This window comes from Vidua macroura, chromosome 3, assembly GCF_024509145.1.
Source record: "Vidua macroura isolate BioBank_ID:100142 chromosome 3, ASM2450914v1, whole genome shotgun sequence".
Lineage (NCBI taxonomy): Eukaryota > Metazoa > Chordata > Aves > Passeriformes > Viduidae > Vidua > Vidua macroura.
In genome coordinates, this window is record NC_071573.1 from 18,605,528 (window position 1) to 18,622,978 (window position 17,451).

The following is a 17,451-nucleotide window of genomic DNA, read 5'->3' on the forward strand; positions in this document are numbered from 1 at the left end:
CCCAGGTCCAGCAAGACTATGAATCTCTGTTCCAAATGCTTTGCTGGTAAGTGCAGTAAAAGGTTTTGTGTTTCCCTTAGATTATTGAAACCACATTGTTGGCATCTCCCTTAGGATTTGTGCATGGGTTTCTTTTCCTTCAGTGTGTACACGTAATCAGATTTTCCTGACTTTAGTGCTTCCTTTATTTGCTAATCACGAACCTCTTGTGTAAATGTACCCATCAAACATAGTTCTTGAAGTTTAGGGAATTTAGGTACATCCTTGTACTACAGAGCTCCACTGCCAGAACAGCTCTTGTATGGATGATGTGGTTTCCACAACACATAGGTTTGAATTGTAATTTGGAATTTTGTAGGATTTATTTTGTAATAACTTCTGATATATAGAATGAATAAAAAAATCAAAGGAAAAGTTGGTGTAGAATACCTCGTTCCGTTTCCTCTAACTTGCAGCCCTTGAACATTAAATCATCAGTAAGACTTCGGTAGGCTGTTCTAATTATTTCATATTATTTTCTTATTGTAAGGTCATTGCTATTATGAAAAATCTTAGTAACTGTTTTTGACCTTTTGCTGTTAGCAGCTTCTGGTTTTGCCCTTCTGAATTAATTTTTTTGGTATTGGTATTGTAAGCTTACTTTTAATTGTAATTAAGGTCCTGTCATAGCTCATGATTTTTAATTGCCTTGGGGCAACAGATAAAATTTTAAAAGGTCCAGCATTTTTTTTTTAACTTTAAAGCTTATTTAGCATTTTTAAAGCAAAAAATTTATTTTAACTTAGATTTCAGATCTTGGGTTCAGCATCACTTCATTAAACAAACATCTGGGAAATAAAGATTGCTAAAAGGTTGTTCAGCAAAATGTATTTCTCTGGCTGTTTTCCAAAGGCTTGGGTCTCTGGAAATGGTATATTGAAGAAAGTATAAGTCATTTCTTGTACTCTTTCCCTACTGACCACAGCCACAAACAGTAGGACTCAGTAGGACTGTTATGTGCATATTAGCACTGTAAGTAACTGTGTTTGTGTACTCAGCAATGCAGATCCTAAGATGTCAAAACAGCCCATCCCTCATTTGCTGAGTTTAGCAGCGTACCCAACACTTCATAGCCAGGAGACCAGGCATTAGGCAGAGCATTTTGTTTGTTTGTTTGTTTGTTTGTAATTTTGTTTCTTTTTAAAGACAAGTTCTTGGCTTCTATTCTGCAATTTTTCTGAAATGCCATTGCCTCTGATAAAGTTAATTTTTCTCTGCTGTAAAATTTTAAGATGAGACCTTTTGTGATTGGCGGGGTGGGGGTGGGAGAGCTTATGTTTTTAAATTTTCAAGATGTTCCTTAGAGCCTGTTTCTTTTAATGACATAAGTCTTTGGAAGAGTTTTAATAACATAAAGAGCTGCTAGTGGTTTGAATAAAGGTACTGTAGAAGGTACTGTGGAAAAAGGCAAGTTTATCTTAACTATGGTTCCTTCAACAAGTAGCATTAAAACTACTCCAACTCTGTTGGAGTCATAACTCAAAACCTCTCATTGTCATCATTCCAACATAAAAGTGGTTTTCTATTTTTCTTTTTTTCCCCTGATGTTACTGAAATATTTTTAGCATATTTTCTATACTGGGTTTCTAGCTACATACTGATACAGAAAGATATGTACTCCTGTTTCTGTAAATTTAACCACCACTGGTAGCAAGATTTTAGGCAAGTAAGGTGTTGAAAGATGTTTTTCACTGTTTCAGGCACTCCAGAGAAGAGATGTGAAAACTAGTTCCTCTTTTTTCTCTTTTAAAATGGGAGGTTATTTATTCAAATGTGTTGAAGCAGAGGGAAAACTTCAAAATACTATTTCTCTTGACCATCATTTCCTTTTTCTTTATTTCAGAAAAAAGAAATCCACACAATGAAAAAGGTTAGTAACTCTTTAAATTACTTTTTTTGTTCATTTTTTTCTAGATGGAAGAATCCAGTCTTCCTTTTAAAAAAAAAAAATAATTTGAGACACACACTGCAGGAAAGACCCTTATATTTGTGTAAGCATTCCTTTCTTATATATATCAGGGGAGAAGGGCAACAAGTCCTCAAGGGATGAAACATTCCGTTTACAGTGCAGTACAATTTATTCATGGAACCTCCTTATCTTAGCAGGTTTTTCAGACTTTCTGAACTATCAGCGAGTTTGTAAACACATGAGCATGAAGTCTTCTTTTCTTCTTCATTTTCTGGCTTCCCCATTGTTCTGGTTCTGCCAGGACAGGGTTGCTTTCTGCAGGTTATTCTGTACCACCTCACCTCATTGCCAGGGGCGGGGGGAAAGGGACACTCTCCAGGGAGAAGGGGTTGCCTTCCAGTCAAGAAATTCTGGCAGAGGGAGTGGTTGGGTAATGGCAGTTCTGAGCATTTTGCATGTGAACCACTCTCCTCTTTCTGGTACATTTTTGTTACTAATATTGTCTCTGTTAATGCATTTTCTTATCTCATTACTGTTTCCAGTAAATTGTTATCCCAGTCTGAGATCTTTACCTTTGTGTCCAATTCTCCTCTCCAGCCTGCCACTAGGGGAGGGGGAAGTGAGGGAGCGGCTTGTGGTTTGGAGTTTTAGTGGGACACTAAATTTAGGAATACCATTCCTAAACAATGACACCCATCCCTTGGGGAAAAAATGGTCAAGTTTGACATAAATCAGATTAATTAGCCCAGAATTGGAGCAAAGAATAATGTCAGTTTGCCTTATTGTTTGACCAAGTGCTTCTCTTTTCTAAATTTATTATCAAAATAAATTCACTGAATTTTCACCCACATTTGTTCAAAGATGAGACAAACTGCAAAAGCAACCAGATAATATGGCAGGGAGACTGACATTCCTTGTTTTTTCTTACATTAAATGTGGGAATACTGCTCACAAGTTATTACAGAAGTAAGCTGTTCAGTTTTCTGTGGCAAGAATGAACTGCATACTGCACAGATACATGCAGCCCTTTGCCTGTAACTGCCCAGTGTTTTCATCTAGATCCAGAAAGTTCACTAAGCTTTTCTGTACAACCACAAAATTGCTGTTCATTTTCCACAGACTAGTTCTTAGCTTGCACATAATGGTTGATAAATACTGTAGAAGAGCTTGAAGTTAGCTACCCTTTTCAGCTGTCTTTGCCTCCTCTTCACACCATCTGCTTGTTCCAATAAGGAATACCTGACTTGCTTTACTTAAACCCTGTAGAAGCAACAGACTCTGAAATGTTCAAGAGCTCCTCTGAAATAATTTCAAGTTAATTGTACTTCTGCAAAGTACTTCACAACATTCTGTCTTCAATTCAGTTCTGACAAAATGTGTTATTAATGCCTCAGAGTCTCCAGATACAGAGCTAGTAACCCTACATATTGAAGTGCTTCAAATAAATACACTCTTAAATGGTGAAGATACTGTTGCTTCAGACTTCCCATGCATCTAGAATACAAATGCAGTAAAGTTTTTTTGTGTTTTTTTGGTCAGGATACAGACTGGTAAGTAAAAAAGTGTAAATTATGGCCAGAGTATCTCCCTTAGTGACACCACATCTTTCAAGAATGCTGCAGCCTTTCTTCTTTCAATACAGTAAACTGCGTGATTAAATACAGGACAGTGATGAGTTAAAGTTTTCAAAAGTGCTCTTTATTAACCTATCTTTGCTCCCATTAGGTTTATGGAAATTCTAGTATCAACCTCAGGTAGGGACATTGTTTGAGTACTTTTTGAAATGCCACTTGATAAAGTAGACTCTTCCAGGCAGGAATTCTGCATTCAAGGAAACAGCACCTGGTACCCCAAGAATTCAGTTTTAATTGGAACCTCTGGGAACAGTCACAGAATGAACTATTACAGAGTAAGAACAAAAATTTAAATAGAGAAAACAATAAAGACTACACTTATTACTTACATCACGCCTCAGAAATGCAAACTGTCTTTAATCCATTTGATTGTGAGCCTGGAAGGCTTAATTTGTGTTATGTTCTATCAGCAATGGAAACAGAGGTATAGGAAATGGATTTCAGCTTTTTCAGTAGTGTGTGAAGCTAAAGGTAAGTGCAGCACTGGATGGTTTGGTGGAGAGATGCAATTGCAAAACTGGAAGAAGATAAAATATGATTAGAGTATTCATGGATTTGTGAAGCAAAATCATAGCATTCTGTCTGAACATATAATTGAAACTTCTAGAGGTGGATATCTATCCCTTAATCCAGCTGTGCAAAGTACTAGATCAGCGTCACTGAAATTGAAAAAATAATTCAGCCATATAACCCAAGAATTGTCTGAGTTTTAGGGGCTTCAACTCATAGTTCAGTCTTATTTTTAGGTTGAAATAAAACACATTTTTTAAATTACTGGATTCTTGATGAGTAAAAAATTAGAAATTTTTAATCTTCATTATAGTAGCAGAAAGTCAGTATGCTAGAACTGCATCTGTATTTTCAATAAGTATGCTTAACTCTATGCTAGGTTATTATGAAATTTTGAAACTTTGATAATATTTTTTATGTTCCTGAATTATATTTTTATGTTCCTGATCTAATGAGGAGTAAAAAAGAAAAATAGACATTAATATGTGCTATGTATCATATGAGTCTAGAAGTGTCAGATTATACACCTGTTGCCTGAACTTAGATATCTGACTATGGAGTTACTTCATATTTTTTGCATATCTTAACCTTCCTCATTTGTTGAACAGACCTTTATTTTGTCATGCTTAAGTCACACGCAGTTTTTGGAGTTTACAAAATTGGCAGGTTTTTTGTGTCTCAGACTTATTGAATAGTACAATTTCCTTTTCTCTCAGTTTTTGTAAATCTTGGGAACTTTTTAGAACTTGTCTATTACTGCTGCCACGTTTGCAGTAATGACTCCTGTTGTAAGCATGAGCTGGCAAAAATCAGTGTTCCTGCCTAAATAGATTTTGCTGTTACTTAACTGCTGATTTGATTCTTGGTCAGGCTTTCAGCTTGCTCACTGGAAATCTTTTCAGCAGGTGCATCTTGCGTGTTGTTAGTTCAAATTATGCTTTTTTTGCTGTACCCTATTATATGGTAATTACTAAATTATGCTTCATTCAGCATTGTGTTCATAAAGTTTTCGGTCCAAAATGAATGATACAAATCTGTTATGTTTGTATTTTTCATTCGCATGTAATTTCTGATGTGAATCCACGAGTTTTAGTATTTTGTTAGAAAAGCAGCAAGAAGTGTTTCCAGAAATTTGAAACCATCACTAAGAACTAGTTTTCTTTACCACTACACAAGACATTTCTTTTTTCACTGTGGTATTCCCTTTGTTGGCTCCTAATAGAAGCCAGTGCCTCAATATGTTGCTTCATTAGGTTAGAATTTGCTGCTGTATTCACGTTTGTGTTGTGAAGTACATGGACTGCTTGCTACAAAAAATGGCCCTCACCGGCTAGGGTTTGAAAGTAGTCAAGCTTCATCTTTAGCTTCTATTACACAGTCAAGCTTGAAGCTAAACATTTCTTTGGAAAATTGTGTAGCTGTTACAGTGGCAGCAAAAATGTTTCATATTTCTAGAGCACCTTCTAGTAAAGAATGTAACATTTCAGATATAACCATAGATATTGTTTGGCATTCAATTTCTTTTACTCTGTACCCAAAGAATTTCTAAATGGGTAAACCTGGTAGGAAAAAGATGTCTTAGCATAATTAGTAAGCTTGAAATATGAGATGTGTGCTAAGCTTGAAAAAGAGAGTCACCATGAAATGGAATTAAGAAAAAATTGGATAAACTGCTTCAGTTATTCATACTCTTGATTTGCACTGCTGACCCCAGTCGTTCCTTTACTCTGTTAGTACGCATTATTCTTTGGCTTTAAAAAAATTTAAAAATCTTAGTAGCTCTGTTAGTATTGTTAAAACAGGGCAATATTTTGTGGAAAGGTTAGGAAGGGATTTTTAGTTTACTTCTTTTAACCCTAACCAGTCTTAAATGTTTAGAGGGGAAATACAAATCAGGAGACAATTAATTTATTCAAATACAGTTGTATGATCTAAGCTTAGGAATAATCATTTTACATTTGTCAAAAGTAAATATCAATCAAATCGTCTAGCATATTTATACAGTACCTTCCTAGGTCTCAGTATATACAGGAGAATTGGAAATTCGGGAGAGAGGGATACCTGAAGCTTTCTAGCCTTGCTGGAGTTAAGATCACATGTTGAGTGAAGTTAGTAAAACATTACTTGAGGTGTCCATATCTACATTGTCATGGCATGGAAGCTGCAGAGTACAGTGCTCCTGTGTTGCTTTGTGTCAATACTGATAGGATTTGGCTGTGCATTGTTTAAAAAGGTGTGGAAGATGCTGAGTAGAAGGCACAACCCTCACCTTCCCGTGATGTGGCTGTGTGAAGGCACTGTGTGCACAGCAGTGCAATGAAGGGTGTCAACAGGGCCAATGGCTCAGCTGCTGGTTTGGTGTGCTCAATTATTTTGTCCCTTTTCATCCTCCTTTAACTTTGCCTGGATGAAATAGTGGGAAGGGGCAAGCACTGATGGAGGAGAGACCCATGAAGTTTCTGTGCAATTGTTAGTGAAAGAAAGAATTTCTTTCACAGCTGTCACTCAAATGTTGTGTATTGAGGTAGGGCAGATTCTTCTTTTTCTCTTTTCTTCTTTCTGGCCTCTTTAAGTTAGTGGGGCATTATCCTGTCACATAAGTGTCTTTTCAACAACACAGTCTAGTAAAATGGAATGCCTTTTAATTAATAACTATTATCATTTTACAGTCAATCAATCCTATCAGCAAACTACCCTGTAGGACATCAGTGGCTGTAGGATTGTATCTTGCAAAATTCAGTCTATTAGACTGGGGCTCATTTGTTAAAAATATAAACTACACCCATGCAAAAATATGACTTAGTGCTGGCTATTTGAAAAGACTACAAAAGAGTCTTGATTTAATTTTTTGCTCTGTCTTGACAAGACATCACTGGTGTTTTCTATGTGTTTTCTTATCTCAGGATTGCCAGTCCCATTGCACAGATTGATCTACAAGCAGAGAAAAGTGCTCAAGCCCTTTTTTTCCTACATTATTTTAAATTTTTCATAGCTTTGTTTTCTGGTATGTTTTTTTCTGTATGGTAAAGCCAGTTTCTTTCTCTTTTCTTAATATCTTGTTCCCCTTCTAACCTGTAACCTTTCCAAATGACTCGTTGAAGCGCTGGCTGTAATTTAGTCTCTTGTGTATAGATTCTGTGTTGATGTAAAAAAAATGTTTAGAAATACAACTTAATTGCCATGATGTTTGCACTTTGCCAGCATGAAATTTGAGTTACCTATAGAGGATGTGCAACCCATGGGTTTAATTTATTTAACTTTTTTATGACTCCATTCCCTTATAAATGTGTGCATAAGATAGAAGAAGAAATGTTATTCTTTTTTTTTTCTAATTTAGCGATTCGCTTGATTTATGGAAAAGTCTGTGCTCTCTTTTGTGTATTTTCTCATTTGGAACCCTTCTATAGTTTATAGAGACACTAGTGATTTGTTCCTTAGCCTCCCTGTGGAGTTTGTTCCATATTACAATCTAATTCCATGTCCGTGTCGTGCACTCCTAAGCTGTTAATTTGTACATTTCAATGCAGTTTGTTTCTTCGTGTTTTTGTAATCCAAACTGAATCTAACGAGCTATGTGCTTTGGGGACCCAGCCTTGCCTTGCCAATTAGAACAAGTGGTTACTGAGAGAGAGCATGTTTTAAATAAAACATGGCACCTCTGCATGGGATCAGCAGCCTTCAGGGAATAAAAAGAGGATATTTAACTCTTTCTTCATGAGAAGAGAGGGCAATATCAGAGTGAGTGTTTTAGAAACATTCAGCTCATTCCTTTAAAAAGTATTATGCAGATTCATGGTTTGTCTTTTAAATAAAATGTAGTTTGCCATTGGAGATGTTAGGCACTACTGCCTGAGGAGTATTTAGAAATTCATAAGGATATCTGTTGAGCTGACTGCATGTTTTCTAGGATTCTGATTGTTAATGCCACATCAAAATTGTAGAGGACTAGCAGCTATCTTTTTCTTTCCCCTTGTACTGCCACACAGGAGGCTGAGAGAGAGCAGGTGGAGTGCCAGATGGTGAAAGAGCTGATTTCAGAAGTTACTTTACAAGGAAAGGAGTCTAGAAACAGCATTTATTTTATTACAGTGCTATGGTTATGTGCTAGCTGACCAAGAGAAAGTTACCGTTTTGAGGTAGCTGGGAAGATGTGTGTTTATGATCAATATTTTTGATCATTGAAGAAATTATCCAGCTTTTACTGATCTTCAAACTAACTAAACCTCCTGGTGAATTCAAGCAAGACACAACAGTGATTTAGGAGGTTAACTCTACTTTGCAATTCTTTCTTAGATTCCACCCCTAGCATTTCCTTTCCTTTGTCATTACTATTAACTTGTAGGTCTACATGCTTGAGCATCTCCAAATGGAAGTAGTTAGTTACTGTCCAACAGCAACTCTTAGCTAAGGACAGTGAGAAAGAATTTAGGTGAACAGTCATGGCAGCTAACTCAGACAATATTTCAACAGTCCTTGCATACACAAGTAGGGCAAGACCAAGAACAACCTCTCTTGTGAAAACCTTTTTGTTGAGCAGCTAGCTATAAGGGAAGTACAGCTGTTTGCTAAGGTGATTTAAGCTGTTAGGGAAAGCAGGTGTATGGGACAAATGTGATCTGGATAATAGAATGAAATGGAAGTGATGACTTTTCGGTTCTTTAGCCATTTCATATGAAAGAAATGTGATCTAGCAGCTAGACAGCTAGCTAGGATCCTGACTTGATTTCCTTTTCACAGTCAATGAGGATTTATTTTTGATACTAGACAAGTTGGGTTTTTTTTGTCTTGCATTTCTGTTCCTCATCGGTTACTGAGAGATGATACTGTTTTCCTGCTGATTTTGGACAACCTGATTTTGGACTTGCTTATCATGCCCTTGAGAAATGTATGCAGATAGGGACCTTTTGTTCCTTTGTTTTGTCTTAGCCTTCAGAAATCTTAGGCAAAATTTTGGAATTTCAGTTCTTTTCTGTATATGTCTTTTCTGCAGTTGAATTTCTTTTCTTCATCTTCTTGACACTTTTACCTTCAGTCCAGTTTGTTTCTCTCTTAATTTAAAGGAAATCATACTGCACTGCTACAATTAATGCATACCATTTATTTTAAAACTTTTAATAATTTTTCTTATGGAGCCTGCAAACATGCCAGTCGTTGTTTATTCATATTCTTATATGTATTGCAAAACGTTCTCACAAAGTTAATCACCAGAGGGCAAACTGCTCATGCAAATTTAGTCAATACAACTGTAACTTCCTGCCTTTTTAAAAAAAGCCCAACAGTTTATGAGTGAGTTTCCATGTAGTATTAATTAAATGAGAAGTTTAATGACTATTGTCTTCAGAGATAAAGAAGTTATACTTTTACACTGAACGAGATGGAATTTTTAAAAGGTAAAATATAAACTGTTGGACTACTTTGCAAGCATTGGGGGGAAAATACCCCTTTAGATAATCCTTTTCCTTGTTACCACATTTAAATATCCCTTAATAAATAAGTGATTTAATATCACTTAACTATTAGTCGGGGAGAAAAAAGTAGCTTAAAACAGTTTTCAGCAGGAATGTCTTCATCCTTAATTTTAAGTAGATGACTCTTTATTATGGGGGCAGGTGTGTGTGTGTAATCCTATGCTGGAGATACAGATAAGGCCTTTTTTGAAAAGTCACCTGAAATAATAACTGCATCTCTGGTAGTTGAGCCTGTAAAATATTCTTCCTTTCCTTTGCAGAAAGCATAGGCTGTTGACTGAATCTGGCACTGAAGATTTAGGAAATGACGAGACAGGTTATAGTGCTGTAATAATTAATCCAATCTGTGTGTATGCATTGTAACTGTTTTTTAATTATGATAAAAGGATCAGGGTACAGGAAAGCACAAGATTATTGGCCTAATCTCTTGGTTTAAATCACAAGTCATTAAATACCATCTAGGTAAGCTCTGTTTGCTGAAAATATCTCCTTTAAACAGCTACTCTGTCTTGACGTGAGGATGCTTGGGGTTCTGAATGCACCATGGTCGGTAGTATTTCTAATGAATAGGCCCCCTTACCACTAAGTAATATTAAGGTATGCCTTCTTAATTGCAACATTATAGGGATGACATTTGCACATTGAGCTGAATAGAGAATAATTATTTTCTTTAGAGAATTTCTTTAAAGAACTCATTAGCCCCCTAGTGCTTCAAGAAAACAAGTAATTTACCATCTTGACATTTGTGTGAGTCAGAGGTGGTGATGTTTTTGTTCACTGTACATAGATAAGCATCTAAAGCACAAATGCCAAACATCCAAAGATATTGGGTATCAACGTTGAGAAGCCTTATAACTGCAGTCCTTTCTTAATCTCCCTCCCCCAAGACATAAAATTTTTTGATGCTTTAAGCATTAAAAGTACACACCTCCATACCTCTGTGGAACTGCAAAGGTATTTAATGCTTCTCTTGGTGAACCTAAGAATACCTTTGAACATCCTGAAAATAAATACAATAAATACATTATAAAAGTCATGTCAAAATTTTGTAGCAGAGAAAGTAGGTAGAATTTAGTTATCTTTGATTTTTCTTTGGAATCGTCCTTGGGGTTTTTCCTTGGAATCGTCCTAAAACAGTCAAGAGCAGAAAGGAGCTTTGCTTTGCTTTCTCTGAAATTCCAATTGTATGTTTTGAATGTCCTTCATTCTATCCAGTAAGGAAGTTAAGGGTCCTCTCTAAAAGAGAAGTTCTGTGACTTGCATGCATTATGAAAGTAATTTAAAATTAAATAAAGAGGTCAGATCACAAGTGCAAAAAATTTATTAGATCAGGCACTTCCTTATTTCAGACTGCTTGACTTTTCAAGCTCAGTGGAGGATTTTGCCATCCTGTAATGCTACCCCCAATCTTCTAGTATAAATAAATGCAGTTATGTGGAACTGTTAACTGTTACTGGGCCAAAGCATTTGGAAACCATGAATCAGGAGTGTTGATTCTGAGCTGTTGGGTGGCAGTCAGGTTGGACACAAATGCTCTGTCACCGTTGATCAGAAATGCTGAAGCTGAACAAACAACCTGATTGGGGACTTCTGTAGAGTCCCATCTTCTGAGATTGCTCTTTTCTTATTGCAACAAAAGCAGCTCTAGTAATAGTCTTCAGAACATAATGTAAGATTTTTTTACTCTCTTCTTTTCATTAAAGGATCAGACAAATGTGATCAGACAAATGTGGAAGGAGCCTCTAGTTTGTATATTTTTAACTACTAATTTTACCCACATCCTAACTATTTACTACTTGAATAAGTGAACAGATGAATTTCATGATGTGCAAGGTTAATGATCCAATGCATAAGGAAGAACCTTGGAGCTTTCTAAACATTTATTTTGTATTTATGTGCATTTATCTGCATTAATAGCTTAGCAACATTGGCGGCATTTTTATTAGGTGTCAGCTCCTAAATAACTGGAGCTTTATATTTTGGGATTGGGGCATTTCTGTCCAGCTCTGTGGAAAAGGTCCCATATAAGTGGAGAGCAAATTATGAGCAGACAATAGATGTCTTGGGAGGTTGGTAAGCATTAGAAATGACCAAAAGTACACTTTTACATCTCAAATGATTGCTTGAAGTGGACATGGTATTCACTAGAAGTTGTTTGTAGTGAGCTCAATCAGCAATAAAAGACTCATTTCTTTTTTGGTAATTCTGTAAGTTACAGACTTTGCTCTTTTAACAAAAGACGCTGGAGTTTTGCCTTCTGTCTTGTGTTTTGCTTACAGGGTGTTTGTGGAGGTAAATACCAGTCTGGCTCATTTCCAGGCTGAGAAGGAAATACACTGTGCTATTTACCTTTGTCTTCTAGCAATATTTAGTATAGCATTACTGGTCTTCATAGACAAGCTTTCATTCTCCTCTGTTGATATGTCTTGCCCTGCAATACGTGAAGAAATAGAAAGTTGATCCCAGTGTAGGTGAATAGAGTCTTTCACCATGACATTTTCTGTGCCTCAGAAAAGTCAGTGCTTAGCTTCAAGTTCTCAGAAGAGCTGCCATCTGCTGAAACACTTTGAGCAGCAATTTGAAAGCTAGAGTTTGACAATGCTGGCTTATTTTTTTTTTTTTCCTAGAGACTCAGTAATATCTAGAGAAAATTCTGATAGGTGTAAATAACCCCAAAAATGCAAATGCATACAATGAATGTTGACATCTACTCAATTGATGCAGATAAGTTAATGTTTAGAAATTGCTCAAACATTATTTTTCATTCTGCACTGCTTCTGTTAGTGTCCATAATTACTATTTCAAAAGAGTTAAAATTATTGTATAACTGGAGACTTCTGTCTGTAAAGGTTTAATGTAAGATAGACATAGCAGTGACTTGTTCTGATAATCGGCACATGAAAATCATAGCTGCTATGTGGCTGCAGCTAGTGTTCCAGTATGAATATTTTCTCTTTTACTAAATGAACTCTAAAATCTGTGCCCAACTGAATTGTAAAAAAGAGTATGTCTGAATCCAAAATCAAGATGGCTGGTAATATTCTCCAAATCAATATATGTGGGTAGCAGTAGGTCTCTCTCCAGTGCATCTCTGTCCTTTTTTCCCGTTTTTTTTTTTTTCTTTCTCTTTCTTTGAAAGGGTCCTGATATGCTCTAGCTGAGGAAAAGTATATAGGAATGTTCATCTAGTAGATCTAGAAATGCAGAGTGCTGAAAGCTTTTGTAACTGAACCACTTTTTCTTGGTAGTAACTAAATGAGCTTTTCTTCATGTAAAGGTCAGATTTCATGCATTTGTTCCCACTTGAGCTCTTTTTTGACAGAAAGAAAGCTATTTTGCAGTTGATTTATAAGATATTTATTGTGAGTTAGTACTGCATAAACATCTGACATTGTGAGCAGCACTGTGTACTGCTGACCATGCCTTGGTGAAAGGAATTTTAAGATACTTATTGTGGTCTTTTCTGCAGGTACTGTAACAAAGTAGAGAATGTCCATTTACAGGAGAGCAGGAGTAATTATTTTAACTTGAAACTGTTTTCTCTTCCATACAGCAAGCTGCAGTAACTCCCTGCAGACAGAATGGTCAGTTGTCACTCCATCCACACACCTGGGCCGGAGAAATTAATCATGCCTTAACTTAAAAGGAAGGGAAACTCATGGCTCATTCACTTCAGACTTCTGAAGATGATGTTGTCAGTAGGACTTGAAAGTGTATGTTCATTTAGGACACTTCAGAAAATAATTAAAGTACTAAATCTTGTATTGTCTTATGACAGCTTGTTCTTTAGTTAGACTTTTAGCAAGGTGTTCAAATAAGAGTCTAGCTACTTTCTTTTTTTAAAAAAAAGAAGCAGATAATTGTGTTGATGTGATGGCACATAATTAATAAAAATTCAAATTGAAGATGATTTCTGTGAAATTTTTACTAACATTTTACTATCATAAAAGCAGTCATTTTTACTAACAGTAGTAGTGCCTCTAAATAAATGTACAAAGCATTTGAGATAATGTCTTATTCAACTAAATAATCAATTTTAAGTTCCTGTGTTTGTGAACCTTCTGTGAAATTCCAGTTTGCTGTATTCCTAAACCATGAATAGACAAATGAACTAGAAAACAGTAAGTATCTAACAAAAAGGACAAATACTAAGCTTAATTATTTTGTAAATGAATTATGTAGCCCTTAGTTTTTTTAGTTAACAAAAAGAAGTTCTAAATTTCATTCTTAAATATTAACAGTGACTAAGAATCAGTCTTTAAACATGTTCACCAAATAATAACACATTTTAGCTAAAATGCATCCTTGTGAACCAGGATTAGAATAACATTTTTAAGTTTAAAGTCTGAAAACTCTTTCTAGAGCTGCCAGGTTAGAACCTGTTTCTTCCATTTCTCTTTTCTTAGTGAAACTCAAAGGAATTCAGGCCCTGAAAATTGAGGAGAATCCTATTACTGTGAGATTGTATTCTTGAGCAGGCGGAGAAATCCCATGTTCTGTTGTGTTCTCCATCAGGTTTGAGGCTGACATTCTGTAGAACCTGTGTAAGCAACTAACTGCAAGGGTTGAGATGTTTGCTGCCTTTTTTTTTGCTTAGCCAAAAGGAGCTTTAGCTTCTAGACTCTCAGTGGAGGCCCTTTAGCTTAGCATATGTCTGGGCCACCTTCTTCCCTCTCTGGTTCCCCATTCTCTGAAAGACTCAGGGTTGGGTGGGTAGAGAAGTTAAAGTGACATGGCATTTACTGTGTCCAAACCAGACTTTTTTTTTCTCCCCTCCCTTGTGTTAGAAAACTCTTATTTCCTTTTATATTGTGCCTTATATTGCATTCAGCAAGGTACTGTATACTAGTAAGGACACGAGCACATTTACAAAACACTTATCCATACCTGGATAAGTGGTTATTGGATATAGTTGTTGAAGAGAAAGTTTCCTGAGTTTTGAATGTACCTGCAGGTTCCAGTTGGTTGGATGAAACTAGCAGCAAATTACTATTGCTGCTTTTCTGTCCTGTTTTGGCTCTCTAGGTGCACAGCTTTCTTCGCTAGAACATGTCTATAGTAGTATTTAGTATCACTTATTAAATAGAATATGGAGTTGCATTTCATGGTTAACTGCAACTCATTTTCTGCCCTTTGCTCAAGAGAAAGCAAGTAGGAGACTTCCTGCCTCTTTCCCCAGTTTTACTGCTGATAAGGGAAACGGAGACTATAAAAGTTAGTTTCTTTTTCCACTATTTAAGTTTGTGCAGCAAGGTATTAACAATTTTTCAGTTGTGCCCTGGCCTATTAGCAGGAATATACAGTGGTACAAGGATAAATTTGTTGAAAATTTTATGCCTCCATGATCTATTGAAGAATAGTATCCTTCTGCAGTGTTATTAAGTAATTTTTCTTCTTCTCTTAAATTAATGTTGACGTTCTGTTACTGGATTTGTTCTTGTCTTCAGATTGGAACATAATGGAAAAAAATCTTATTGCTGGTACATGAAAATTAATTGTTTAAATACTTTCCTTGAAGTAGAATTCAACTGGAAAGATTATAATGTAAAATCAGTGTATGATTTTGTTTTGCTTTCATGTATGAAAAAGTGCTTGTGGAGCATTCAAAGCAGCAGGGGAATGCAGAAGAGAAGGATAAGTGGAAATCACAGTGAGAAAAGGGCAAATTCATGAGGAAGAGGAGATATTCTTGTCATCTGTATCAGTACTCCAAGGGAAAACAACTCTTCAGAGTTCTGCTTTTAGTGAGCATGATAATGCCTTTTCAATAACTGCCTTATGACACTGGTGATGCAAATTTTGTGCAGTGTATGAAGAGGTGGGAAAACTTTATAATCCTGTGTCTGATGAATACTTCGTAAAAATTTCTGAATACTCGAGATGAAGCATTTGCTTTTAACTTTAGAAAAGAGGTAGGTCTGTATAGATGGAGCTGGAGTGCTCAGCATAACCAATTAGAGGTTCTTGATGTGGAAAGAAATTATTTGTTTTGCTTATAAGATAATTTAATCATCCTACTTGAAGGCTTACAGCCCTGAGACAAAGTTTAGGTATAAATGTAGGTGAGTTGGTATTTGATAAGGGGTGGAGCACAGATTTCTGCCAAGGGGGATGGTGTGTACGAGAAAACCACTCAACAGTTTTACAACAGCAGAAAAGGTGAATGGAAAAATAATTCACCAATTATGAGCCCTAGACAGAAGCCCTATATAATAAGCCAATAATAAGCCAATAATAAGCCCTAGACTATCAGTTTTTGGATAGTTTTTAAGTTGGGCATTCAGAACGTGCTGCATTTCTTAGGCAAGTGGGGATTTATTCTTACTGTTTTGGATTTGTTGTGGTTTTTTTGTCCTAGTGGGATGGCCAGCACACGGCAGCTGAGGAAAAAGAAAATAGTTTTCAGTTTGTTCTGTGGGATAATTGTGGTTTTCCAGAGTTTTTCTAGTGTCCTGTCATCTACTTGCTCCCTTGTAGAGTAACAACAGAATTATATAAGGTGTATTCTTTTAATGCATTTGGTTAAAGTTAATGTCTTCAAATGATACTCAACTGGCTGAGTTGTAAAATGAAATTTGGTTAACATTGGTTTTAATAGTGTTGTGCCTGAGACTTTTGGTACAAACTGCTGGTTTTAACCAGGAGTTAAAAGCAGTCATGCGCTGGATGGAGTGCTAGGTTGAGATGGGAAAGTTAGGATTAGAGTTAGTTTCTTCAGCTGATACTGCTCAAATTTAGATCACAGAAGCAGTAGTTGGAAACTTTTCTACTGAAAGTCCAAGTTGTGTGCTCATATGGTGGGACTGAGTCTTGCTGTTATGACGCTTATGAAGAAAGCTTCTACAGAAGCCATAACCTAGTGTAGTAAAACCATTTTGATTACCTTGTCCATCTGCAGATGATACAGAATTTCTCATACTCTTTTTTGGCATCTGGTGTGGGCTACAGAAATTGTTTTGAGGATTAAAGGCAAATAAATTCAAGGAATTGCTTCATCTTTTCAAAGAACAAAGGGAAAACTCTCATTTCACTAATGTCTACCAAATGAGATACCAAAAGAAGTTGAAATACATGTGTTTAAAACCTGACAATTGCACTGCAAATACAAAAAAAAAAAAAAAAGAAAAAAAAGAAAAAAAAAAAAAAAAAAGAAAAAAAAAAAAAGTTGTCAGATGTGTTTTTGCACTTGAGCTAGATTTGCTCCTAGAGGATTTTGTAGAGGTTTTAAAATAATAGCATAACATTTGTCAATATATTAGCTTACCAATAAAGCATAAAACATAAGTGTGAGTTTTCTAGGGTAAAAATAAAATATAGGTAACACTGATTTTAATTTTTTATATTTTTCCTTTTAATCATTCTCCTTTTTTTCTGAGAAGTGAGACCTTCACAGAATGTCAGGTGTAGCTTGGCCCCCAATAGGCATGAAGAATCTGAGGCATGTACCTTACCTTGGACTTGTCTTCTTTCAAGAATCCTTATGAAACTGTCAGTCTAACTTAGCTTTTTCTTTTTCCTCATAGGCTATGGCTCCTGCCTTAGAAGGTACTCATGATTGATCCCAACTTAGAGTGGATCATTGCCTTATTTATTTTTTAAGCTTTGCATGAAAGTTCTTATTATTCAACTTGATCTACAGAAATGCACAAAAGAAAGTGGGGAACCTGTTTGAATAGAAAAGCCTTCATCTAATGAGGGACTGAGCTTGGGATGTCTGTGTTCCAGATGGCAGTAGTTTGTGCTGCCATGTCTGCAGGTGTCTGCTGGAAACAATTCCCTTATATTATACTATACAGTTCTTTGTAATGCCCCTGTCCCTCCACCTTTTTTTGTTTCCTGGTTTAGTTGAGAAGATGACACATCTGTCATCTGTGTGAAAATACCTAACAGT

The 17,451-nt window shown here is 36.0% G+C and overlaps 1 protein-coding gene across 1 annotated transcript in view; it reads left to right on the plus strand.

Annotated features, from left to right (window-relative positions):
- The window catches only part of ZFAND3 (zinc finger AN1-type containing 3), a 131,815-nt gene that overhangs the window by 32,957 nt on the left and 81,407 nt on the right, over nt 1-17,451 (plus strand). Inside the window, exons 2-3 of the mRNA XM_053972622.1 lie at nt 6-46; nt 1,883-1,909. Of these exons, the coding sequence (XP_053828597.1) occupies nt 6-46; nt 1,883-1,909 (68 nt within the window). The remainder of the gene's footprint in view (nt 1-5; nt 47-1,882; nt 1,910-17,451) is intronic.